This window comes from Kogia breviceps, chromosome 18 (assembly GCF_026419965.1).
Source record: "Kogia breviceps isolate mKogBre1 chromosome 18, mKogBre1 haplotype 1, whole genome shotgun sequence".
Classification (NCBI taxonomy): domain Eukaryota; kingdom Metazoa; phylum Chordata; class Mammalia; order Artiodactyla; family Physeteridae; genus Kogia; species Kogia breviceps.
In genome coordinates this window covers 58,345,684-58,372,196 of record NC_081327.1, presented here as the reverse complement: position 1 = coordinate 58,372,196, position 26,513 = coordinate 58,345,684, and the positions used below count along the sequence as shown (strand labels likewise).

The 26,513-nt window shown below is 50.2% G+C and overlaps 1 protein-coding gene across 7 annotated transcripts in view; it reads left to right on the top strand.

Annotated features, from left to right (window-relative positions):
* Window positions 1–1,025: 1,025 nt before the first annotated feature.
* The window catches only part of FANCA (FA complementation group A), a 52,300-nt gene continuing 26,812 nt past the window's right edge, over window positions 1,026–26,513 (top strand). For 4 of the 7 annotated variants that reach the window (XM_067019484.1, XM_059045891.2, XM_067019483.1 and 1 more), the window contains exons 1-19: window positions 1,026–1,356; window positions 2,306–2,415; window positions 2,826–2,919; window positions 9,109–9,251; window positions 9,342–9,437; window positions 10,735–10,808; window positions 13,840–13,952; window positions 15,252–15,334; window positions 15,661–15,694; window positions 16,138–16,204; window positions 17,571–17,683; window positions 18,443–18,519; window positions 18,788–18,929; window positions 19,242–19,375; window positions 20,538–20,648; window positions 21,484–21,579; window positions 21,673–21,732; window positions 22,531–22,619; window positions 23,242–23,442. In XM_067019484.1, the coding sequence (XP_066875585.1) occupies window positions 1,110–1,356; window positions 2,306–2,415; window positions 2,826–2,919; window positions 9,109–9,251; window positions 9,342–9,437; window positions 10,735–10,808; window positions 13,840–13,952; window positions 15,252–15,334; window positions 15,661–15,694; window positions 16,138–16,204; window positions 17,571–17,683; window positions 18,443–18,519; window positions 18,788–18,929; window positions 19,242–19,375; window positions 20,538–20,648; window positions 21,484–21,579; window positions 21,673–21,732; window positions 22,531–22,619; window positions 23,242–23,442 (2,084 nt within the window). In that variant the 5' untranslated portion in view covers window positions 1,026–1,109. The other 3 variants (XM_067019485.1, XR_009332322.2, XM_067019487.1) reach the window with 3 other exon arrangements.

Here is a 26,513-nt window from a genome sequence, read left to right as displayed (position 1 = left end):
GGGTGGTCCTCAGCAGGCTGGCTCAGGTGTGTTCCTTGGAGGCACGTGGCTCTCAGCACCAGCTCTTTTCAAACTCCTGTTTGTGTCACGTCACTCCTGTGCCATCACCAGCCCAAATGGAATAGATGGAGTCAGAGGGAGGACTCGTGGCCGCTTTTTGCAATCCCCAAGGGCCACGTGCTGTCTAGCAGGGCCCACCTCCAGTGGACCCTTGTTTACCCAAGTTTAGCAGCCCCCAATCTGGGCTGGGCAGCAGCAGTTATGCAGGGTGGTCTTGGCGTGCACGCAAACTTGGCGTTTCCAGCCACTTGGAAGCAGTTCAGCAGGTGGCAGTGAGTGCTCTTTGAGGGCATCCTGCCTGCACCCGCGAGGTCTTCACGGCCGATGGGACCACGTTGTGTGAAAACCTAGACACTGAGACATGGGGCTGCACAGTGATTGTGAGATAACAGAAATGCATGTCGGTCTCTGTGCCTATCGTGGCACAGACCTCCTGAAACCCCTGTAAATTCCTAAGTGGGAAGAATACTAGGAGCATCTTTTTCTCTAACAAGTGGACACTGGGTGGGCTCCTGGTTGGCTCTGGCACAGGGGCTGAAAGCCAGAAAGCCCAAGCCATGGTTACAAGCCTGGGATTTTCAGCCCTCCTTCCCCCCCATCCTCCAGAGAGGGGAGAGAGGCTGGAAATGGACTTCATGTGTGACCCCTGTGGGTGTGACCCCTGTAGGTGCGACCCCCTGGGTGTGCTCGGCCAGGGTGAGCTGTGCTGTCCACCAGGCGGCCTCTCGTTTACACCGAATCGAAGTCAAGGCAGAGCAAGCCTCAACTCCGCAGTCACACCACCGCCCCGGGCTCGGCGGGAGACGAGGGCGCAGACTTGTCCTACACGGTTTCCAACTAGCAGCGCGGTTTTAGCGTCTCCCTGGATTTGGGTTTGTCGGATTGTTTCTTCATGCCCAGCTCTGGGTCATCTCGACAGGAATAATGCACAAGGGATGACACAGTTTTCTCGCCTGTGACGCCATTTGAATCAGCGCCGCAATCCTCCAACGTCAGTGATACCGACCTGACCCAGGGGTCCGTCATCCCACGCTCCCGCCACCACCAAGATGGCCGTCTCGCGCCGCCACCAAGATGGCTACCTAAGCTCCGCCCTGCTGGGGGGGGTGTGGCCGGGCAGCTGGCAGCCAATGGCTGCGCGCCTGTCCGCGGCCAATGGGAAGGCAACGCGGGCCAGGAGCCGCGAGACGAGACGTCGGCCGTGGTTCGTTCGCGACATGTCGACCTCCCGGGCGCAGGGAGCTACCTCGGACCCGGGGCACGGATGCCGCAGGAGGGCCTGGGCCGAGCTGCTGGGTAGGTGGGCGCGGCGCCCCAAGACCCCTTCCCGCCCCAGCCTCCTTGGGCCCGTCCCCGTCCTCCCCCTCACTGAGCCCCGACCGCGGCCCGTTCCCCACTCACCCCCGACGCCCGGCCTGTCCCCGCCTCACGCCGACCAGTTCTCGCCTCACGCCGACCCGTTCCCTCCTCACCCCGGCCCGTCCCTGCCTCGCCTCGACCCTCGTCCGTCCCCACCTCACGCCCGACTCCTGGCCCGTCCCCCCCTCACCCCGACCCGCGTCCGTCCCTGCCTCACCCCGACCCCCCGGCCTGTCCCCGCCTCACGCCGGCCTTTCCACCCCTCACCCCGACCCCCGCCCGTCCCGCCTCAACCCCCCCCCCGCCCTCCTCCTCCCGCCCTCCTCCTCCCGCACGCCCACCCTGAGCTGTCCCCTCCTGGCAGCCCTCTGTCCACTCTGTCCAACGAGTGGCCAAGAGGGGTGGTTCCAGAAGGTATGGAGTTAAGATTCACCGACCCCCGCCCCCAGTAGCCTGGATGACAGTAACTGTTCAGCTCAGCTTAGCCCCAGAGTCGCGTAACCTCTTTGAAAGGATCAATCCCAAGAAACTAGCGTTGGTACCATCCTGCCAGCTAAACTACACTTCACTCAGATTTCACCAGTTTTCCCCATAATGTCCTTTTTCTGACCAGTCTCCCGCGTGGCAGTTACTCCCGTCTCCTTGGTCTCCTCCAGAGGGTGACAGTTCCTGGGTCTTCCTGACCTGGGTGTTTGGAGGAGTGTCTCTCGGTTGGATGTGTCTGATGTGTCTCAGGACTAGATTAAGCTTGTGTGGTTTTGGCAGGAATCCCATGGAAGTGACATTCCCGGGTGCATCACCTCCGGGGGTACAGGGTGGCACGGTGTCTCCTTGCCTGAGTTTTTAAAGAGTGCTGTAATTTTTTCAAACTGATTTTCTCCCCTAGCGGGAAGGGTCAAGAGGCAGAAATTGGGTCCTGAAGGTGAGCAGAAGGTCATGCAGTCGGCTGTGCGCCTCTTGAGGAGCCACCTAAACCTGGGGGACCTTGTGCTTGAGGTGAGTGGAAGTTGGTTTCACCTTTGCAAGCTCATTTGGTTTGGGGTTTTTGAGCCTCGCCAAGCATCATCTTCATGAAAAGACACCTGGCAAGCCTCGTGAGTATCTGGGAGAAGCACCCATTAAGTTTGCTGTCCAGGTGAGTAAAGTAACCGGGAGCATGTATCTATTTGGAGGTAAAACAGTCCAGAGAGGAATCTGGTAGTTCTCAAAGCCTTCAGAAAGTTTCACCTTTTAAAATGCTTTTTTACCTCAAAATATTTGGTAATAGCGCAGTAGGCAAGCACTGTGTGCACTTGGGTTGTTCTCAGGACGTGGCTTGAACTTTATTTTTTTTTATTTTTTTTATTTTTTTTTATTTTTTTTTTTTTTTGAACTTTAAAATGGAGTGCTTGGCGTTTGGTTTCTAGGTAGAAGGTCCTCCCGGTAAACAGCTGTGTCTCAGCCGGGTGATTGATTATGATGGTCCTGGGGCCCACACTGGCCTTTCCAGTTCCTGGATAGGTAAGTTAGAGCTTCATTTTCTTAACAGATTGAGTTATGGAAGAGGTTTATGTAAAGTGACTTTCTTAAAAACATTTTATCGCAGTATAGTTGCTTTACAATATTGTGTTTGTTTTTGCTGTACGTAAAGTGACTTTGATTTGCTTATAACAAGCAGATGTGTAAATTCCCCCAGGTAATGGTTTTCTGCTTATGTGTGTGGTCACCAGCCACAAGTTTTTGTGACTTGCTTGTATGAGGCTGTTGTTTAAAAACAGTGACTCAGCATCGGACTCAGAAGCAGTAGGAACCAAAGTTACCCTTGGAAAAAAGGGACAAATGTGCCCCTCGTTTCTGGAAGTGGTGAGAACAGGCTCTGCTGGGTAAGGAAGTGTAGCAGGCAGCTAGAGATACAGGCTGACCTGGGGAGACTGTGGTTTGGGTTCAGACCACTGCTAGAAAGCGGATATTGCAGGAAAGCGAATCCCACGAATGTTTCGGTTTCCTGATGCATATAAACTTTATGTTTACACAATAAATACTGTAGTCTACTAAGTGTACGACAGCATTATGTCTAAAAAAAATGTACATACCTTAATTTAAAAATGCTCTATTATTAAAACTCAAAAAACTACTTAATTGGGGCTTCCCTGGTGGCACACTGGTTGGGAATCCGCCTGCCAGTGCAGGGGACACGGGTTTGAGCCCTGGTCCGGGAAGATCCCACAAGCCGCGGAGCATCTAGGCCTGTGTGCCACGACTGCTGAGCCTGCGCTCTAGAGCCCGTGCTCCTCAACGAGAGGGGCCACCGCAATGAAAGGCCCGCGCACCGCAATGAAGAGTAGCCCCCGCTCTCTGCAACTAGAGGAAGCCCGCGCACAGCGGCAAAGAACCAATGCAGCCAAAAATAAATAACTAAAATAAATAAAATAAAACTAAAAAACCAGAAAAACCTTCAAAATAAAAAGCTACTTTATGTCTAAGAATGCTAACCATCATCTAAGCCTTCAGAGAGTCGTAATCTTTTTGCTGGTGGAGGGTCTTCCCTCAGTGTTGATGGCTGCTGACTGATCAGAGTGGAGGCTGCTGAAGGCTGGGGGGCTGTGGCCATTTCTTAAAACAAGACAGCAATGAAGTCTGCCGTATCTTCCTTTCACAAGTCCTCTCTCTGTAGCCTGCAATGCCGGCTGATAGCATTTTACCCACAGTAGAACTTCCAAAACTGGAGTCAGTCTTTTCATACCCTGCTGCTGCTTTATCAGCTAAGTTTATGTAATAGTCTAAATCCTTTGTTGTCATTTCAACAGTCTTCCTGGCATCTTCATAAGGAGTATGTTCAATCTCAAGAAACCACATCCTTTGCTCAGACACAAGACACAACTCCTCATCCTTCAAATTTTATTATGAGGTTGCAGCAATTCAGTCACATCTTCAGGCTCTACTTTTTTTTTTTCAATTTCTGTAATTTTTAAAATTGAAGTATAGTTGACTTAACGTTTCAGGTGTATTACAAAGTGATTCAGTTACACATATATAGATAGCTCGCGCGCGCCCTCTCTCTCTCTCTCTCTCTCTCTCTCTCTCTCTCTCTCTCTCTCTCTCTCTCTCTCTCTCTCTTTCTCTCTCTCTCTCTCTCTCTCGATACACTTTTTCAGATTCTTTTCCATTATAGGGTATTACAAGACATCCAGTACAGTTCCTAGTGCTATACAGTAGGTCCTTGTTATTTATCTGTGTTTTTGGGGGGTTTGTTTGAGATTTTTTGATGTGGACCATTTTTTTAAAATTTATTTTTATGTATTTTTGGCTGTGTTGGGTCTTCGTTGCTATGCATGGGCTTTCTGTAGTTGCGGTGAGTGGGGCCTACTCTTCGTTGCAGTGTGCGGGCTTCTCACTGCGGTGGCTTCTCTTGTTGTGGAGCACGGGCTCTAGGCGCATGGGCTTCAGTAGTTGTGGCACGTGGGCTCAGTAGTTGTGGCTCACAGGCTCTACAGCACAGGCTCAGTAGTTGTGGTGCACGGGCTTAGTTGCTCTGTGGCATGTGGGATCTTCCTGGACCAGGGCTCAAACCCATGTCCCCTGCATTGGCAGGTGGATTCTTAACCATTGTGCCACCAGGGAAGTCCCTGACGTGGATCATTTTTAAAGTCTTTCTTGAATTTGTTACAATAGTTTTTCTGTATTATGTTTTGGTTTTTTGGCCCCAAGGCATGTGGGATCTTAGCTCCCCAACCAGTGATTGAACCCACATCCCCTGCGTTGGAAGGTGAAATCTTAACCACCAGACTGCCAGAGAAGTCCCTGTTTATCTGTTTTATATATAGTAGTGTGTGTATTTTAATCCCAAACTCCTAATATATCCCACCCTGCCCCCCTTTCCCCTTTGGTAACCGTAAGTTTTCTATGTCTGTGAGTCCGTTTCTGTTTTGTAAATAGGTTCATTTGTATCATTTTTTTAGATTCCACACGTAAGTGATATCATACCACATTTGTCTGACTTACTTCACTTACTTTGATAATCTTTAGGTGCATCCATGTTGCTGCAAATGGCATTATTTCATTCTTTTTTATGACTGAGTCATATTCCATTGAGTATATGTACCACGTCTTCTTTACCCATTCACCTGTTGATGGACACTTACGTTGCTTCGGTTATTGTAAATGGTGTTCAGGCTCCAGTTTTTTTTTTTTTTCTTTTCTTTTTTGTGGTACACGGGCCTCTCACTGTTGTGGCTTCTCCTGTTGCAGAGCACAGGCTCTGGACGCGCAGGCTCAGTGGCCGTGGCTCACAGGCCCAGCCGCTCCGTGGCATGTGGGATCTTCCAGGACCGGGGCACGAACCCGTGTCTCCTGCATTGGCAGGCGGACTCTCAACCACTGCGCCACCAGGGAAGCCCCAGGCTCCAGTTTTCATTCTAGTTCTCTTACTATGTCCTCCACATCTGTAGTTACTTCCTTCACTGAATTTTTGAACCCCTCAAAGTCATCCATGATGGCTGGAATCACCTTCTTCCAAATTCCTGTTAATGTCAACATTTTGATTTTGATACATCCTTCCCATGAATCACAAATGTTCTTAACGGTATCTAGAATGGTGAATCCTTTCCAGAAGGCCATCAATTCACTTTGCCCAGATTCACCAGAGCAGTCACCATCTACGGCAGCTGTAGCCTTACAAAGTGTATTATTTAAATGATAAGAGTAGAAAGTTGAAATTCTTCCTTGATCCATGGGCTGCAGGATGGGTGTTGTGTCAGCAGCCATGAAAACAGCATGAATCTCATTGTCCATCTCCAACAGAGCTCTCGGGTGACCAGGTGCATTGTCAACGAGCAGTTGAAAGGAATCTTTTTTTTCTGAGAAGTAGGTCTCAACGGTGGGCTTAAAATAGTCAATAAACCATGTTGTCAACAGATGTACTGTCATACAGCTTTGTTTTCCATTTTTTTAGAGCACAGGCAGAGTTGATTTACCATAATTCTTAAGCGCCCAAGGATTTTCAGATGGTAAATGAGAATTGGCTTCACCTTAGTCACCAGCTGCATTAGCCCCAAACAAGAGAGTCAGCCTCTTCTTTGAAGCCAGGCTCTGACTTCTCCTCTCTGGCTGTGGAAGCCCTGGGTGGCATCACCTTCCAGTAGAAGGCTGGTTCCTCTACATAGAAAATCTGTGGTTCAGCGTACTCACCTTCATGCGTGATCTGAGCTAGAGCTTCTGGAGGACTTTCTGCAGCTTCTCCATCAGCACCTGCCGCTTTACCTGGCACTGTTGTGCTGTGGGGATGGCTTCTGTCATTCAGCCTCATGAACCAACTCCTCCTGGCTTCAGACTTTGCTTCTGCGGCTTCCTCCCCTCTTTCCTCCCTCATAGAATTGAAGAGAGGTAGGGCCCGGCCCTGGATCAGGCTTTGAAGGGAACGTTTTGGCTGGTATGATCTTCTGTCCAGACCACTCAGACTTCTTCCATATCAGCCATAAGCCTGTTTGGCTTCCTTATCATTCATGTGTTCACTGAAGTAGCACTTTTAATTTCCTTCAAGAACTTTTCCTTCGGTTTCGCAGCTTGGCTGACTGTTTGGTGCAAGAGGCTTTGGGTCTGTCTCAGCTTTCGACATGCCTTCCTCGCTAAGTCATTTCTAGCTTTTGATTTAAAGTGAGAGATGTGCAACTCTTCTTTTCACTGGAACATTTAGAGGCCACTGTAGGGTTATTAATTGGCCTAACTTCAGTATTGTGTCTCAGGGAAGAGGGAGGCCCGAGGAGACAAAGAGAGACAGGGGAGCGGCTGGGAGGTGGAGCAGTCAGCACACACAGGGTATTTGTGAACTAGGTTCACCGTCATCTGTGGGTGTAGTTTGTGATGCCCCCAAACAGGTACAGTGGTAATGTCGGAGATCTCGCCTCACAGATACCATGACAAATGTGATAATCATGAAAAAGCTTGAGGTATTGTGAGAGTTACCAAAATGTGACACAGAGAGACCAAGTGAGCAAGTGCTGTTGGAAAAATGGTGCTGATAGACTTTCTGGGTGCTGGGTCACCACAGACCTTCAGTGTGTAAAAATCGAGGTCTGCTTGTTTGTTTCTAGGTCCCCCACCCCACCCTGAGAATGCGAGACAGGGAGAGTTCTGTGGGAATAACAAAAATAAGTTATTTTCTGGTCTTCCACATTTTTATTATGTAATGACTGTCATTTCAGAAAGATGCAGTTGGCCCTCTGTATCCATGGGTCCCACATGTGTGGATTAAACCAACCTTGGATGGAAATATTCAGGGGGAAAAAGAATTCCACAAAGTTCCAAAAAGCAAAACTTGAATTTGCTGTGTGCCAGCAACTATCTACACAGCATTTACATTGCTTTAGGTATTATAAGTAATCTAGAGATGATTTAAAGTGTCCTGGAGGCTGTGTTTAGGTTATATACACACAGTACGCCATCTTGTGTAAGGAACTTGAGCAACTGCGGATTTTGGTATCCATGGGCGGCCCTGGAACCAATCCCCCTGGAATACTGAGGGATGACTGTATTAACTAATTCACTAATTTGTTTTAAATTTCTCCTCTGATAACCTTACACCCCGGGCTTGGTTGGCAGCTGATCCCTGAAGGTCACAGTGTTGCTTCTCTCAGCCGGAACTGTACTTGGATTTCACAGACTGTGCAGGGTGCAGGGAACCAGCTCAGCCACACACTTCCTTGTGTGGACTTTTGGATCAGAGCATAAGAACTTAGATAAGAAGCTCTTCACCTTGACCACAGAAATATAAGTAGACTCTCAACTCAAGAATTTTTCAGTTGTTTTTCCTGCTGAAGGTAGTAGCTACCATACGTATTCATATTTGTATAAAAATAAAAGCCTTGTAAATAAAAACAGGGATAAACTTCCCCATGGACACAAATCGGAAATAAATGGCTAGAAATGAGCATTTTCCACATTTCTGCCATGAGTTATTTCTTGACCACAGTGGTGGATGGTATCTAGTGCTGTCACTTGGAACCTTTACAACTGTTGCATGTGTTTTCACTTCTGTAGTGGTCTGTGTTTCAAAGCCTTGAAGGTAATGGGCATGTGATACAGTTTCCTGGTTTTTTAAAATTAGTTTTGGAAGTCAGATAAACTAGAAAACAATTTTGTTGGCATCCTCTATATCCAGGCTGCCCAGCATTTCTCCTTTTATTGAGTACAGACCAGGGGCTGGTCCTCAGGAGGCGGGTGGCTGCCTGTGGGCCCAGCTTCCACCTGGCAGCCCAGGGATTGGGCACATCTGTGGCATGCGATGCCCACCATGTGTGTGGCTGGCATCAGGAAGCCAAACCCCGCGCCCAGTCAAACATCAACGTACGGTTGTGGGAGTGGTAACTGTAAAAAACTGAAACTTGTTAAAAGTTCTCAATTTATTGTGCTCCTTTGGAAAGAGTTGCTAAAGTTCTTGGTCAGAATGTATCTGCCAAGCTCCCTTGTTTTTGTCATACAAAACGCACAGATATGTATATGCAACCATGGGCTTCAGGTGCTGCCCTGTTTCTCGTGAGCTTCTTCAATCAGACTGAAGTTGTCTTACTTTCATACCTTGTGCTTCCCCCCAGATCTCTTCTCCCCTTCAAAAGGCAATCTTGTGTGGTGCTAGAGCTTCGGAGAAGGCATTTAACCAATCTCCTTCAGTTGTACATTTTGTTGTGTGTGTCTGTGTTTTGTCTCATCTTTAAGGCTCTGCTTTGCGCGACCAAGCCATGCAGCTGGGTGTTCCAGCAGCTGTCCTTTCCAGCCAGGTGGTGGCCTCTGGCCTCGTGCGGGTCTGTGAGGCAGATGCGGGGCCCCCTCCCAAGGTGCTGCTGACGCCGGACCAGAGGGTAAGACGCAGCACGAGTTGCTCTTCAGCTGTTTGGGAAAATTGGACATTTAATACCGTTTCTTAGAAAAGATTTAATCTCTCTTTTCAGAAGAAACTGTCTTCCTTGTTTGAGATCGCTCAGAATTTATTAGCACAAAGCATGTTCTCCCGTCTTTCCTTCTGTCAAGAATTATGGAAAGTACAGGTAAAGTTGAGATTGTAACTCTGACTCTAGGGTGTTCAAGCAGTGTTCTGTTGATTTTGGTGGAGCCAGTAAAATCCCCACGTTTTGTTAGGAATTCCAGCAAGCATTGCATTAATTACAGAGACTGGGGCGCCTCTGTGGATGGGAAGGCAGGACCATCCATCACCATATTGGTCAACATTCACCCATCATTAGTAATATGTATTAGCATAGACTATGCACAGAAACATCATGTTTTGCTTTCTTAGGTATATTATGATGAACAATTTCCCAGGGTAGCATAGTAAACTAGAAAAATGTGATTTAAAGTGATTTAAAATCCTTCTTTTTTTTTTTTGGCCGTGCTGCGTGGCTTTTGGGATCTTATTTCCCCTATCGGGGATTGAACCCAGGCCCCCTGCATTGGGAGCGAGTGGAGTCTTAACTGCTGGACTGCCAGGGAATTCCCTTATCTGTTCTGTTTTGAAACATTTTGAATTCAGTAGGCCTGTAGATTTTTTTCTTAATTTTAATATTTTATTGGAGTGTAGTTGATTTACTGATGTTTGAATAGTTGAAAGTTATCACTTAGTTACTAAATGAGATCAGTTAAGTATATAGAAGAAGGAAAGAAAAAAAACAAGATGATGGTGCATTCATGGTTTTTTCCCCCCTTTATCCAGCATACAGTGTAGAGCTCAGTTGTTTGTCAGGCGTTGGTATGGCCCCCTGCGTCTGTTGGTAACTAGCTAAATGCACGTGGATTGGGGTGGTCCCGGTGTTTGCAGGTAGCAGAGAAGAGTGGGCGGCCCTGGCTGATTGGTTGGTTAGGAAGGGCTTCCTGGAAGGAAGCTGCATGGGGTGTGAGGCATGAGTTGCCGGGTGAAGAGGAGGGCACTGTGGGCTTTGGGGCCGAGTCTGACTGGGGCTTCTTGTTGGAGGGGGTGGGCACATCAGTGCTATAGCCTGGGGGACCTCCCTGGGAGGACAGACGAGAGTCTGAACTTTGTCCTGAAAGCTGGAGGAGCCACGGAAGGGTTCTAAAGAAGAGGAGAGATTGGCCTGGCCAGTTACATTTTGAAATCTTTGGCCATAGTGGAGAAAGGCCTGGAAGTGGACTAAGCTAGAGGCTGGGCAGAGAGCAAGCCTGAGCCTGAACCTGGGAATGATGGTGGCAGTTGCGGGGAGGGGGTGAAGGTGGTGATGTGAGTGTTGGGAGGCTTGGTTTTCAGGAGAGCACGTGGCTAAACACACAGGCTGAATGTCTTGTAGGAAAATGTGTGCATGAAGGACTCATAGTTTCTGTCATTTTCTGCAGAATTCTTTGCTGCTTGAAGCTGTGTGGCGCCTTCATGTTCAAAACATTGTAAGCCTCCAAGAGCTGCTGGAAAGGTATACCAGTGATTATTTACCATTAAAGTACATTGAACATTTAAGTTAAAAATTAAAATTTTATGTAACATGAAATTTAATTCATATTAGATGATTTATTTTTTCTTATCTAGTATGATTTATTTACATGTAAAGCCAAAAATCACCTAGAGAAGCAGTTGCTTTATTATTTAAAGAGAACATTTGTTATAACTGAAGTCTTCATCATGCACAGACTTGGTAACGTTTTCTTTGTATAATATGTACAACACGATAAAATATTTTTAAAAACTAAAGAAGAGACATTCAGGTAAATATGATTGATAGAATGTGTGCAACTCTTACCTCCTGAAATCCCACCAAGAGTCAGAAAGGGGGTTTTATAGAAGGAATAACCCCATAAGGTTGAGCGAGTCTAGGGGAGGAGAAGCAGGAGGTGGAGGGACTGGTGGTGAATGACTTAGCAAGTGAGCTGGCGGTGCTATGGCGCCGGGTGCCTCTGGGTGATGGGGTGAAGGGGACGGGGGCTCAGAATGAGCTGACTGAGAACACACATGAGAAGTGTTTGGAGCTGTAGGTGGATTGTCTTCTCTGCTCTAGGCAGCCAGGCAATCACTCCTCCCCTGGTCGACAGAAGGCTGGAGGTTTACATGTTTATTCTCTGGTCAGGGAAAACAGAGAATGTCTAGTTTGGGGGACTGTCAAGTGCAGTTGAAAACGCTTTATTGAAACCAGTGGTGGCGTGACACGTGGCTCACATCCAGAAGTCATGAAAGACTGATCAGCTTGACTACATGAAAACCGTATCTCCTAGCATACACGCCTGATGTCAGGGCACCAGATATATGAAGCAAAACCTGACAATTGAAGGGAGAGATGGACTTTCAACTATGATCATTGGAGCCTTCAGTCCCCCACTCTCAGTAACAGGTGGATCACCTGCTCAGACCAGCAACAACCCGGAGACGAGAGAGAGCAGCACTCGCGGCTGACGTACCTGACGCCCGCAGAACGTCCCACCCAGTGGTGCCCGGCTCCAGGATAGGCCACACAGTTCAGGCCATAAACCAAGCTGGAATAAGTTTAAAAGGGTTGAAACCAGACTAAGCATGTTCTCAAGCCACAAAGGAACTGCATAGAATCAACAGAAGAAAATTTGGGAAATCCACAGTATTGGGAATTAAGCAATAGACTTTTTGTTGTTGTTTTTCAGTACGCGGGCCTCTCACTGTTTTGGCCTCTCCCGTTGCGGAGCACAGGCTCTGGACGCGCAGGCTCAGCAGCCGTGGCTCACGGGCCCAGCCGCTCCGCGGCATGTGGGATCTTCCCGGACCGGGGCACGAACCCGTGTCCCCTGCATTGACAGGCGGACTCTCAACCACTGCGCCACCAGGGAAGCCCGACTTTTTTTAAAAAAATAAATTTATTTATTTATTTTTATTTTTGGCCGCGTTGGGTCTTCGTTACTGTGTGAGGCCTTTGTTTAGTTGCAGTGAGTGGGGGCTACTCTTCGTTGCGGTGTGTGCGCTTCTTGTTGTGGTGGCTTCTCGTTGCAGAGCATGGGCTCTAGGCGTGCAGGCTGCAGTAGTTATGGCACTTGGGCTCAGTAGTTGTGGCTTTTGGGCTCTAGAGCGCAGGCTCGGTAGTCGTGGCACACAGGCTTAGTTGCTCCGCGGCATGTGGGATCTTCCCGGACCGGGGCACGAACCCGCGTCCCCCTGCATTGGCAGGCGGATTTTCAACCACTGCACCACCAGGGAAGCCCTCAGCCGGCTTTTTTTATAGACGTTGACAAGCTTGTCCTAATCTTGATATGGAAATGCAAGGGACCCTGAATAGCCAAAAATTATTCAGAAAGAAGGGAAAAAATTGGAAGATTCACACATCCTGTTTTTATTTTAATTAATTAATTAATTAATTTTGGCCATGCCGTGAGGCATGCAGAATCTTAGTTTCCCGACCAGGGATCAAACCTGTGCTCCCTGCAGTGGAAGTGTGGAGCCCTAACCACTGCACTGCCAGGGAATTCCCCACACATCCGGTTTCTAGAGCTCACTACAAGACTAATTATCAAGACAGTGCGGTCCTGACATAAGGACTGACAATAGGATTGAGGATCCAGATGTAAACTCACACATTTGTGGTCAGTTGATTTTTGACAACAGTGTTAAGACCATTTAATGGGGAGAAACGGTCTTTTCAACAGTGGTGCTGGGACCACTGGACATCTACATGCAAAAGAATGGTGTTGGACCCTACCTCACACTACAGATGGCAACTAACTCAGTGCATCAGAGATCTAAACCTAAGGGCTAAAACCATAAACCTCCTAGAAGAAGATCTGAGGGTAAATCTACATGACCTTGGATCAGGCAGGGGTTTCTTGCATATGACACCGAAAACTTATGCAACAAAAGAAAAAATAGGTCATATAGGCTTCATCAAGTTTCAAAACTTTGGTGCGTCGGCCCTATCAAAACAATGAAAAGATAATGCATAGAAATTGTTTGCAAATCATATATCTGATAAGAACCTAGTATCTAGAATAAAATAATTCTTAAACTTCAACAAGGAGAAAAATAATCCAATTTAAAAATGGACGAAGGATTTCAGTAGACGTTTCTCTAAAGAAGATTTACAAGGAGGCAGGCACGTGAAAAGATGCTCATCTTCCTTATTCTCCAGGGAAATACAAATCTGACAGGTGAGGCAGGTGAGGGCTCCCCCACCCCTCTCTGTGCCCAGACAAGGACTGTCCTACAGGGATGCTGCATTGCTGACGTCTAGAGCCCATTATTGCTACTCTCACTGTTTATTATTACTGAAATTTTTTTTCCCCCAAGAATAGTAAGCTACTCCAAATAAATAAAGTATTTGAAAAAAGTGATGATTTTTAACATCAGTGGCAGCCATTCCTGACGCCCCTTGTACATCTGCTGGCCCCGTTGTGACTTGGGATGGGAAGGCTGAGGTAGTCGCTAGCTCGCTGTCAGTGGAGTGAGTGTGAAAGTGGAATCATGGGGTCAGGTGAGCTGTGTGCTTGTGCCCCCAGCCACGCCGACTCTCCGGCCACGGTGGCCTGGCTCTCCAGGGACCTGCGCCTGTTGTGTGAGCAGACAGAGGCACCCTGTCAGCACGCCGACCTCGCCAGGGCTATGCTTGCTGGTAAGTTCACGGCAGAGGTGGGTTCTTGGGTACAATTGCTTTAGACCAGTGGGAATGCTTTCTGCTGTGACGATCCGTGGGAAGCAGAGTGGCCCACACACTCCAACAGGAAGTCATGGCCGTCCGTACCTGTCATTGTGGGTTTGCGTTGAACTTGAGTTGTGGAAATGTCAGCCTGTTAACCCGATGGGTTGGGCTGGAGCTGGTGTGTTAAGGACGTGCACCTGTGACCTGCGAGCAGCGGCAGGTGGCTCCCCCGGCCTCCCAGCTCCCACTTTGGGGAAGCGAGAGTCCAGGGCTGGTTAGGCTGAAGACGTGCTTCCTAGACGATGCGCAAAGGACGTAGGGTCACAGATTGGTTATTTACAGATCTCAGGGAGCTGGGGATGGGCCGTCCTCTGTCCAGGTCACAGGCGAGCAGGAGAGGGTACAGCAGAAGGCACCAGTGCTTGTACAGTGGCCACTGGCTTCCCACGGCTCAATTCTAGGCGGTGGTTTTACAAGGTGCCCAGGAGAAGCAAAGTGGGAGCTTGGGCCGGAATCCTTATCTGAATGTGGGGACTCTGGGTGAGCAGGGCTGGCCTGCTGTGGACGCCTGGGCAGCGCCACACCCTGTTCTTCTGGCACCTTCCCTTTCTCTCCGAGTCAGCAGGCCCGCCATCACCGGTCATGCCGAAGGAATGCAGTCCACAAGTAAACGGAAAGCTCGATGGGAGGGGTTCCCTACAGTTACTTGGTTTGTGGACTGTTTTCCTTTTCAAAAGGTGCATTCCTTTTTCCTATAACTTTCTTGGTGATTTGAATTATTTCCAGTTCCTGAATCCTGTAATCTGGTCCCAGATTAAGTTTAAATTGAAATTTGACAAAATTTTTTTTAACTTCAGTCCCATTGGTCGTAACCTTTTCAGAAGGTATGAGTCCATTTCCTGCCTCATTCCCCACAGTGTAATGTTTCCGAGCCCTAGAACCGTCCGTGTACGGTTGGTGTAGGAGACTGGCTGAGAGGAAGGCCACGTGTAAAACCCTTAGAAGATACTTTTTTGTTTTCAGTGAGAAAATCCTTCTTATAAACTTGATGGATTGTGTTTCCTTTTCGCATAGAGTGTGGCTCGGGGAAGAGGCTCTGCTTGGCTGGGTTTGGTGGTGTGGTCGGTGGGCTCCCTGGGGTCAGGAGCCGGTGTCCCCCCAGCTCTGCGCAGGTCTGCACCCTGCCGGCCCCTCTGAAGCTGGTGGTCTGTGTGGTTCACGGCTGTTTGGAGACCACAGTGTATGTAAATGCTTTGGTTTTGTGGCTTTCAGATTTTGTGCAAGTGCTCGTTTTGAGGGGATTCCAGAAGAACGTGGATGTGAGAGGAACCGTGGAGCCAGAGTGGATGTCCCAGGTGGGAGGACGCCAGGCCTCGTGGGGCAGTAGTTGCAGCACGAGGGGCCTCTGCTGTGGTTGTCCGCTCCGTACGGGGAAGCCCGCTTTGCTGTCGCCACAGGGCGCTCCCTGAGAGCAGATGTGAGGGCACGGGCACGGGCACGGGCCTGGGCGGTGGTCTCTCCCCCACGGCTCTCGTAAAGACCTCCCCACGGCCCAGATCCTGGGCTGTGCCTCAGGGGGAATCTGGAGACGAGCTCTTTGTAAAGTCGGGTCTTGTTTTACTTCGGGGTGACGGCTGGCTCGCTTGTGCCCCTGTGTAACTGCAGTGTTCTGTCCCCACAGGTGGCCATTGCTGTTCTCGAGAGGATGCTGGCTTGTGAGTGGCTCTGTGGCCCACGTTGTAAATGGCCTCCCTTGCTGGTTAGGGATTCCTGCGGTTCGCCGCCTGTCCAGCTCAGTGCTGCTCCTGGGAGGCCTCTTTCACGGTTGTGATTGGGTCTAAACTCACCGACTTGCTTGTTTTTGTCCTGCTGTCAGTTTTGGTGGCTTCACATTTGATCTCCAGAGCAGCAGAGGTGACCAGTTGAATGGTTCATTAGGGAAGCATTTTCTTGCCTACATATTGTGCTTGCTTTTCCAGGCTTAAGTCTGATACCACTGAGACACCTGGTATCTTGCAGGCCTTGTCCGTCGGGGGGTGCGGGGGCCTAGGAGGCCTGTGATGGCAAGGTGTCCGTTACCTGACTTGCCCAGAAGCACTTGGTCGGGGCTGTTTATGATGGATGGTGACGACATGCTGATGTCTGTTTTCTGCCTCAGCTGCGCTCGAAGCTTTGGCGGCTGGGATACAGGAGGGGTCCACAGCACACAAGGCAGTGAGCTGCTGGTAAGTTCTGGGGGTGGGCCTGCCGGCTGAGTGGTCCAGGTATGCTGGTCGTTCCCGAAGGCCCAGTGGTCCTTTGCCATTGGTGACATTGGGAGCTGGAAAGCACTAGAAGTCCTCTGAAGATGAGGCCCTTCCTGTGGGAACCATGCCACCCCTGGGTCTGAGGGGAGGGGGTCCTTGGGGTCCCAGCCGGGGAGACCTTGCCCATCATGCCTGCCCCCGCAGGACCCTCCACTTGCTCCCCTTGGTTCTGTGGAGGCGCATCCAGGTACCTGGGGAGCGGACGTTGGGGTGTCAGGTTTGCTTCAGAGTAACATGGGGTGAGGCCACCTGGACCTTGGCTCTCTCCTGGGAACCCAGGAGATATCCCAGCATTTCCGGGCTTTGTTACTCTTTCCATTTTTCAATTATTTTGCTCTTGATTACCTCTTCTCCACGATTACTTTAATAGTTCTCAAACCTGCTGGGTGAGTACTTTACTAATCAGCATATAAAACACTGCTCTGTTCTATGTTTTATGCATTTTCACGACGTGCTGAGTCCGTGCTCAGACTTGTCCTGAGAGTCAGATCGCGACTTTTCACGATTTTTAATTAGTTGCCAACACTTAAAGTCAGACGTCCCCTCCCAGTCTGGGTGGCCATCCTGCTAGGAGCCTCCTCAATGCACCTGTGACCTGGGCAATTCACATAGCTGCTAGGGCCCCGGATTCTCTCCCCTGAGGGATCGGGTGGGGCTGATCATCACACCCTGCTGTTGGTCCCAGTCTCCCTTTGTCCCTCCTGGCCTGTCAGTGACATCCTGCTCCCTCTCCTTTTCTTGCTTCTCCTGTCGGGAGAAGGACGTCCTTGGCTCCAGGTGCGGTTGAGAGCCTCCATGTGCCGGGGCAGGATCAGGTGCTCAATGGGAACCATGGCCCTGCCACCTCTGGTTCCCATTTCACAGATGGGGAGACCGAGGCTTTGCGACGTGTGCTGGGCCTGGGTCCAGCCACTGGCTGTCGTCACTGTGGTCTCCGTCACCTCCTGCGAGGCCCAGCCTTCTGTGACCTCACTCTGACCTTCTTGCTTCTCCATGTGACGGCGACTCCATTGCCTTTGATTCTGTCCTGTTGAAGCGACGCTCCCCTGGATTCCATTTCCGTCTGCGGCATGGCAGCCTGGCTGCAGGCCTGGCTGGGGAAGCGTGGGCAGGGCCAGCCTGTGAGCCTGAGCTGGGGGTCTGGAGTCGGGGGCCTGCAGGTCCCGGGCTGCTTTGCCAGTGAGCCACTCCTCGTGCGTGAGGTGCCGCGGTCAGGTGCTGACACTGTTGAGTGGTGGGAACCTGCAGGGGTCTCCTCCCCTGAGATCCTCTGCCGCGTCTGCAGGTTCGGTGTGTTCAGTGGACACGTGTATCGAAGTATAATTTCAACCGAGTCTCCAAAGAGGTTCTTCTGTCACACTCTGACCCAGATCCTCACCCACAAGCCTGTGCTGAAAGGTGGGTCCTGGCGTCCTGGGTGCCTCCCTTGACAGAAGCTCGGGCCGCAGGTGTTAATGCTGGGAGGACAGTCCATCTGTCATTAAACATCTTCTCATTTGAAAGCAACACTTTCCCGTAAAGAAAACTTAGAATTAAAGAAGCGTCACCCATTATTGCCAAAGTAGAATATCTTTAGTATGAAGCCCTTCCTGTCTTTTCTAGATAGATTTTTAAAACAGTGCTCATACTGTGAATTCCAAGGTTCTGTTTCTGCGGCTCACGTCAGCATTTTCTGTGTGGGTGCATGGCTTTCTGAAAGGTGTCCAACACCCGAGTCATCTTCTGCCTGACGCACTGTCCCGTGAGGGGTGGGCAGTCTGCGAGGCTCCCGATGGCACCTTCTCTGTGGTGCTGCATCCAGGGGCACAGGGAAGCCCCCGACAGAGGCTTCTGCCCCTCCGGAGGGCCTGGCCTGGCTGATGCATGCTTTCCAACCGTGTCCTTTCAACATGTCCTCGCTGACTGCTTACTCAGTGAAAGTTTAAAAGCAGCAAAATTAAAGTGTAATTGATGGGTTGGAGGATATTTATAGCAGATATGATCAAGGATTACCAAAGACACAGACATTTCATGACATACAAAAATGGCTGGAAAATGGAGAAATAGTGAAGTTCACATACATTTGGAAAAGTGCAAATTAAAACAAGGTACTTTATTGATACTGAAATTTTTGATGATTACTGATGTGACGTTTTGTGTATTTCCTCCTGAATGAAGTTTCCGACGCTGTTCAGATGCAGAGAGAGTGGAGCTTTGCAAGGACCCCGCCTCTGCTCAGTGGCCTGTACCGTAGGGTAAGTGCACAGGGTGGGGTCCAAGACCTGCTGTACGGGCTCTGTGGGTCCCAGGAGATGCCACAGCCACGGCCGTCCGTGGCTGGACCGCCATCCGGGTCCAGAGACTGAACTTGTCACTTGGGCAAAGCACCTTGTCCTCAAATGAGAACTCCCTCCAGCCACTGCTGGCCATGGGGGTCAGGAGGGGCAGGTGTCTCAAGTCTAGGTTGTGTCCGATGCAGAGTGAGAGGGAGGTGAGGGTCCAGCTTTGACACTCTGGTTTCAGCTCTTCGTGATCCTGAGCCCAGAGGAGCTGATGGGCCACTTACAAGAAGTTCTGGAGACACGGGAGGTGAACTGGCAGCACGTGCTGTCCTGCGTGTCCACACTGGTGATCTGCTTGCCAGACGCACAGCAGCTCATTAATGGTGCGTGGGGATGGGAGCCTCATTGTGTTCTGTGCGTGTGTGTGCGCGTGTGATCCGTGGACCGGCGTTGGGGCGAGCCTGCGGGTGGAATCGCTGTGTCTGGTTCAGTGAGGATGGAAGCCCTTCCCGCCTGCCCAGCCGGTGCCCTCTGGACCGCCCTCTGCTGTCGGCCTGCCCGTGTACCCGCTGCTAGGCTGCGTGCGGGCCGCCACCCAGGCCCTGGGGGTCGGTGCTGGGTGAGCGGACTGTCCTGCCTGCCCTCCCACCCCCGCCCCAGTCCCCGTCCACAGCCGTGCCACTGTTCTCACCTAGATTGGGTGTCGCGTTTGCTGGCTCATGCGTTCGAGAGCTGTGACCTGGACAGCATGGTCTTGGCGTTCCTGGTTGCACGGCAGGCTGCGCTGGAGGGCCCAGCCGCCTTCCCGTCCTACGCCGCTTGGTTTCAGGTGAGCCACCTGCGCTCCCGCTGGGGTCGGCTCTGCCGACACTGCTCAGCTTGCCATCTCCCTCACTGGGCCTCCTGCCATCTCTCACGAGAAAATGAGTGAAATCCAACAGGAAAGGGTGAAAACGAACACAGCTGCCTTTTTTTGCACAGCGTGCTGCGCTGTGATTGGTTTCACGTCTGTGGGGGAGCGCCTCCTCTCTTCCCTGTTTCCTGCCACCTGCGCGTGTTCGCCTCTCTTCCCAGGCCGCTGAGCCTGGCCGGGCCTGGCGGCCATCTTTGGGACGTCAGCTTTGAAGGTTGGGCGTGTTGTGGATTTGGGTTTACGAGCCCTGTTCTTTGCAGAAGCTTTGGGTGGCGTAGCTGTGGCCTCTTTGGAGAGCCCGCCTCTCTGCATCCACCGGGCTCTGTGCCTGGTGTGCCGTAGAGATGGTGGGTTTAGTTCTTTCTTCCGCGGAATGAAGCTCCCTCCTGGCCCCGCGCTTCCCCCAGCTCCACACAGTGGGCCAGGGACTCCTGCTGGACGCGTGTGGACTCAGTGACTGCGTCCACAGTCCTAGCACTGAGGGACTTAGCCGAGTCCACTCAGTGCTCCGACAGTAGGTCCAGTGGTGTCGGCCTTGTGTGCTCGTTCTGATGACTTTGTGCCTGTCGTCTGTCTGACGGCACAGTTGTTCAGAAGAACCACAGGGTGTGCTTTGGAGGAGCTTCCCTGGGCCTCGTGGTGTGGCAGGTGGGCCTCTTGTGGCTGGCGTGAGGCGAGTGCTGGTCTCTGCAGGCTCATCGGGACAGATTCAGGGCCGACATCTCTTCAGAACCTACCTGCCCCGGAGCACCCCTGGGTGCCCTGGGTTCTATAAGAGTGCACTCTCCTGCTGTGGCCTGGGCACTTTGCCCGAGGGCCCACCCCTGCAGGGATCTCGTCCACTCAGATGGGCTTGGGGCTGGAGTGGAATGAATTCACCTGTGAGGAAGGGGCTCTCGCAGGGTAGTTAACAAATCCTGTCTCTAACGCTCATAGAAAGGTACCACATTTACCATTTTCTACAGCAATGTATTTTTAATTTTTTAAATAAATTTTAGGTCCATCTGTTTAGCTAGGCCACAGCCATGCCATCCGAAAGACAAATGAACTGCCCGCCTCATGCCCACCCTCCCCACAGGCTGCCTTCGGGAGCACAAGGGGCTTCCACGGCTGCAGCAAGAAGGCGCTGGTCTTCCTCTTCAAGTTCCTGTCTGACCTCGTGCCCTTCGAGGCCCCCCGGTACCTGCAGGTGAGAGGCCGGTGGCATGTTCGGCTCAGCGCAGCCCTGCAAGTGACAGTCACGGAGTGCAAACGCCACTCTGGGGTGTCGGTGCACTCCTGGGGAGGCATGTTTCTTACAGTAAATGCCCAGAAACCAGCTGCGTGTGGTCCTAGGAGCTGGTGAGTGAGCAAAGGGGGCCTGGCACCTGCATAGAGAGGGGTCCCCATATCACGGACACCGAGGCCAGCGAGTGTCCTGGGTCCCATGTTTGGTTTCTTAAAATGACGTATTTTTATATTGAAGGAGAAGGATCTGGAAGAATATGCCCCCAGTGGCTGTGGACGTTCCTTCTGGGAGTGGAAGCCTTCACGCTCCAGTTTACATTATCACCGTGTACATTAGTTTCATGATTAGAAAGTGCCTTGCACTGAGCTTTCTTTTATAATCAGATGACTATAACCAGCATTCGTTTTGAGGGGCAGGGCACTTGGAAAATGAATCTCACCTTCTTTTTTAAATTAAGAAATGCGTATTTTATTTCAAAGAATACACGTGACGTAACTCACACAGCCTGGAGTCCGGTCTCCCCGTGCATCTCAGTCCCTGCTGCCCCTGAGGGCCCCGACGCCTCCTTCCGAGGAGAGGAGGGCTGCGTGTGTGGGGGCGGGGCCGGCTCTGGGGCAGGGCACCTGCCGCCCCTCCCGACCCCGTGCAGAGACCCTCACCCAGGACTCCGGCTGTCCCACCTCCAGCTGGGGCCCTGGGGTCTTTGGCTAATTCTTCAACTTTGTTGCCGTCAGTACGAGTGTCTCCCCCAGAAAGTCAGGACAGCTGATGGACCTGCTCCGCCCTGTGCCCGCAGGTGCACGTCCTCCACCCACCGCTGGTTCCCAGCAAGTACCGCGCCCTCCTCACCGACTACGTGGCGCTGGCCAGGACGCGCCTGGCTGACCTCAAGGCGAGTCCCAGCCTCCCCTGCTGCCTGCTCCTCCTCTCTCTCCGCGGAGGCCAGTGCCTGTCTGGGTCCTCACGTGCGCCCGTGTCTTTGCAGGTTTCTATAGAAAACATGGGGCTCTATGAGGATTTGTCTTCAGCTGGGGACGTCACCGAGGTAACGTCCTGGGCTCGTCGCTGAGCGTCTCTGCGTGTCTGAGCCTTTTCTGTCTGGGCCCCAGTGCGTGTGCAGCAGCCGGGGTGAGCTGTGCTCCAGTTCTCGTCCTGTCGTATCCATCCACACTGTTCAGAGCAGCAGCAAGCGTCACCTTTTACAGGGATGCTTCTTCCAGGAGGTCCCCCTTCCCGTGGTTTCACGGACAAAGTGGTCTGTAAAACAGTTGGGGAAGGGCGGTGTCATGTTTTTCTAGGAATTACAGAAAAAAGTGTGAACTATATTTATGTAGACCAAATGTCGGATGGCCGTATGGGGTGTGTGTGTGCTTTCCTAAGACACTTTTACTTCAAAGTTGCGAGTCTCTGGAGAGCCCTTGCTGTTGGCCTGTTAGGCGAATACTTTAAAATATTTAACATAGTTTTCTATTTAAGATTTATTGCTGTTCACAAGTTGCCATTTCATAATTTTTTAAATCTCAAAAATTAGGTCTTGGCACCTTCCCACCTGGAAATCTTGCATTGGGACCCTTGTCTCTCCCAGAAGGGCAGCAGGAAGCGGGGTGGAGGGCACAGACACGTGGAGCCTGGGGGTGGCTGTGGCTTCCTGGAGGTGCTGAGCTCTCTGGGGCCGGGGCAGCAGTTCACCCCTCCTTGTGGTTTTGCTGGTATCAGGGCGTTTGTCTGCATGTCCGCTTGCTCTGTCATGCCTCTCACCCGACCACAGAACCGTGGCCCTGCTCTGCTCCTGCCTTTTCTTTTAAATCTTCTGTTCTTTTCTGTCCTCCCCACTTGGAGCCAGCCCCACCGCCAAACGTCCCAGGATGTTGAGAAGGCCATCATGGTGTTTGAACACACGGGGAAGATTCCCGCCGCCGTCCTGGAGGCCAGGTGGGGTTACGCTGCCTGAAGGGCTGGTGGGCAGGTGCTGCTGAGCCCCTGCTGTGACATGAGCTCCCTTGCGGAAAGCCCAGGTCCCCCGCAGCACAGACTGTTCAGAGGGACCAGAACAGGCCCTCCCTTTGGCCACGATGACTTTTCTTGTTCATCCTTCAACGGTGACCGTGTGAAGGCAGCACAGGGAGTTGAATAGCAAAATTTTGTTGAATTTGGTGTGACGCCGAAACACGTTGAATTCTGGTTGCTACCGGTACGGGGTAGCTGTGGGGTAGCTTTCTTAAGGCTTTGCCCCTGAGAAACGCGCATAGCTTCCAGCTCCCACGGTTGACCTCGTGGCTGCGGATGAACCCAGGTTCCAGGGCCATGCATCTGGAATCCTCCAGACTCTGGGTGCAGGTGGTCACCAGCACAGAGTTCCCTTTGTGTGAAGTGTCCCAAAACAGTGGGAAAGAAGACTTGAAAACGTGATATAATGTCGTAGCCTTGAAACGTGACAGCACATGTCCCACGCTCTGGCCTGCAGGGATGGCCCTGGACGTGGACGGTCAGTGCCCTCACTGAGGGTCCTCTGGTCGAGGTGGGGCACCCCTGAGCCTGGCCTTTTCTGTTGCAGCATATTCCGGAGGTCCTACTACCTGTCCCACTTTCTCCCCACCCTGCTCACACCGCGAGTGGTCAGTACACGTTGCCGTGAACGTGGGGCCGGGTCGGCAGAGAGCGGGGTCCCTGTCGGCGTCTCACCCGAGTCCTGTGTTCCCTCTCAGCTCCCGAGGGTCCCCGATTCCCGGACCGTTCTCATAGAGTCCCTGAGGAGGTACGCATGGCGGCGCGGCTCGTCTGGGGGCTAACAGCGCGAGGAGCTGTGGCTCTTCTGTAGAGAAGTGTGTTTTGTCACATGTTACGATTTAGTTATAAATAGTTGGCTCAAAAGTAGCCGGTTAAAATGTTAAAAAGAAAATTTCTTTGATTCTGAATATCACAACTTAGCATTTTTCAATGAACTTTTAGGATGATTAGTCTGGGAATTAAAGAAAATAGTGTTTTTGCTACATAATCATTGGGAAAGGAGGAGAATTTAAGGAAAGAAAGAAAAGGGAGAGGTGAACGCCTCCCACTGATGAGCTGGGGAGAGTGGAGACCACGTGTAGCACGGGGGTCCCATCCCCTGGCTCACACTGAGGACCTCCAGGAGCAGAAACAGAAAACTGTGAACCCTGTCTTCCAGCGTCTTGTGGGAAGCGACGGGTCCTGTGAGAAGACTGAAAAGATAAAGGGCCTAGAAAGTAACAATAAGCTTTTTCATCTTATGATTAGGCCATTCTCTGGGATCCTTACTTTTATTTATTTTTGGCATAAGATGTTCCAAAAGTAAAGAGACCAGTAAAAAACCACCCCTATGCCCCATTCGCATTAATATTTTTGCTCTCTTTCCTTTTTTTTCTTGAAATAGTCCAGATACATCTTACCCCGGGTCTCTGATCCCCTTCCCTTTTCCTCCAAGAAAATCGTTATCCTGAAGTTGGTGCATAAATTTTTCCTCTATTTTTTATCCTTTTGTATGTCCACACACAAACACACCACACAGTGTGGTCTTGTGTGTTTTCAAAGTGGGTTTGATGGCAGCGTGTGTCGTTCCGTGACTTGCATTTTCACTCCCCCCGTTGGTTGTGTGCTCTGGTTTGTTTAATGCTGTGTGGAATTCTGTTGTGTCTGCAGACTGCCACGTCGCACACCCCAGGGTGCAGGCCACATGCCTACGGAATAAATAGATTAACTTACCACCCTGGAGTTGGACCCTTAGGTTACTTCCATTTTTATGCTTTGTTAACAGTGCTTCAGTGAACATCCTTGGCTATATCTCCATGAAAACTTTTAAATTTTGAGTGCAATTTCATTGATTTTATAGATTAATTTGAAGATACTGGGCTTTATTATGATACTGAGTTTTTCCTTCCCGGAACATAGTACGTCTTTGTTTATTCAAGTCTTTTACTAGTGTTTTGTGGTTTTTCTTTATAAAACTCTTGTAAATTTTTGTCAGCCTTGCTACTCGGTACTTAGCTTTTGTTGTGAACTGAGTGTTCTTTTCTGTCTTCTTTATTGGCTGTTGCTGAGGTGTAGGTGCCCTTGTTTTCATTAACTGTTGAACTTAACTCCCAGTGGGTGGTGAGATTTTCTATGCAGTCACGCCGTCCACAAGATCAAGTTTGCCTCCTCCTGTCTGATTATTATGCCTCTCAGTGTTTGTCACTGTGTTGGGTAGGATTTTAGTATAATGAGCCATCATAGGAGTGAAAGCTGGCCCGCGTCTTGTTCCTGGCTGAAATAGGACTGCTTCTAGAGTTTTACCATTAATTCTATTTGCTGTAGTTTTATGTATGTATGTGTGTGTGTGTGTATATATATATATATATATATATATATATATATATATATACACACACGCTCCTTCCCATATTAGAAGAGTTTCCCTCTGTGAATTCGCTGAGGACTTTGAGCAGGAATCCATGCTTTTTGGGGGGCATTCCTTAAGATGATTGTGCTGTGCTCCTGTCATCGGCTATGTGATAATTACATTGATAGGTTTTTCCACTGTCTTTGCATTCCTAGAATACCCCCTAATTGGTAACAGTGTTTTGTTTTATAAACTGCTGAATTTGGTTTACTGATACTTTATTTAGGATTCTTGCATCTGTGTCTCATTCTGTTAGACTCACCTTAGCTGCTTTGCCATTAAGGTCTTTGGTTCCTCATGGAACAAACCGGGCAGCCTTCCCTCTTTCCTGTCCCCTGAAATAGTCTGTGTCACACAGGGATCATGCATCCCTTAAGGTTTGGTAAAATCTGGCTGCAAAATCATCTGTTCCTGGTGTCCTTTGTGGAGGCAGGACTTTTGGCTGCTGACTCAAGTTTCTTGAATGGTTATTGGTTTAGTCAGGTTTTTTTATTCTCGAGTTAGCTTTTATATATATTTCTAGAAAATTGTCCATTTCATCTAAGTTTGCAAATCTATTGATGTATCATTTTTCATGATATTCTATTTTGATTTTAAAAATTTGTCTACCTCATCTGTACTTTTCATCCCATCTTAAAATTCTTTCCATGCTAGTGTTAATTTTGCCTTTTTCTATGACTCATTCATTACTTAAAGACTTGTCTGTTTTATTAATTTTATCACATAACCAGCTTTTTATATTGTGTCCTTCCTGCCGTTTGGGGTTTTTAAAATAAATTTATTTATTTTATTTATTTTTATTTTTGGCTGCATTGGGTCTTTGCCTGCTGTGCATGGGCTTTTCTCTAGTTGTGGCGAGTAGGGGCTTCTCATTGAGGTGGCTTCTCCTGCTGCGGAGCACGGGCTCTAGGCACGCGGGCTGCAGTAGTTGTGGCACGTGGGCTCAGTAGTTGTGGCTCGCGGGCTCTAGAGTTCAGGCTCAGTAGTTGTGGTGCATGGGTTTAGCTGCTCTGCGGCATGTGGGATCCTTCCGGACCAGGGCTCGAACCCATGTCCCCTGCAATGGCAGGCGGATTCTTAACCACTGCGCCACCAGAGAAACCCCCTCCCTGCTGTTTTTGTTTTTTTAAGAGGTGGTTGTGTTTTTTTAAATAAATTTATTTTTGGCTGCGTTGGGTCTTCAGTACTGCACGTGGGTTTTTCTCTGGTTGTGGTGAGCTGGGGCTACTCTTCGTTGCGGTGCACAGGCTTCTCATTGCAGTGGCTTCTCTTGTTGTGGAGTGTAGGTTCTAGGTGCGTGGGCTTCAGTAGTTGTGGCATACGGGCTCAGTAGTTGTGGCTTGCAGGCTCTATAGCGCAGGCTCAGTAGTTGTGGCGCACGGGCTTAGTTGCTCCACGGCATGTGGGATCCTCCCAGATGGGGGCTCAAA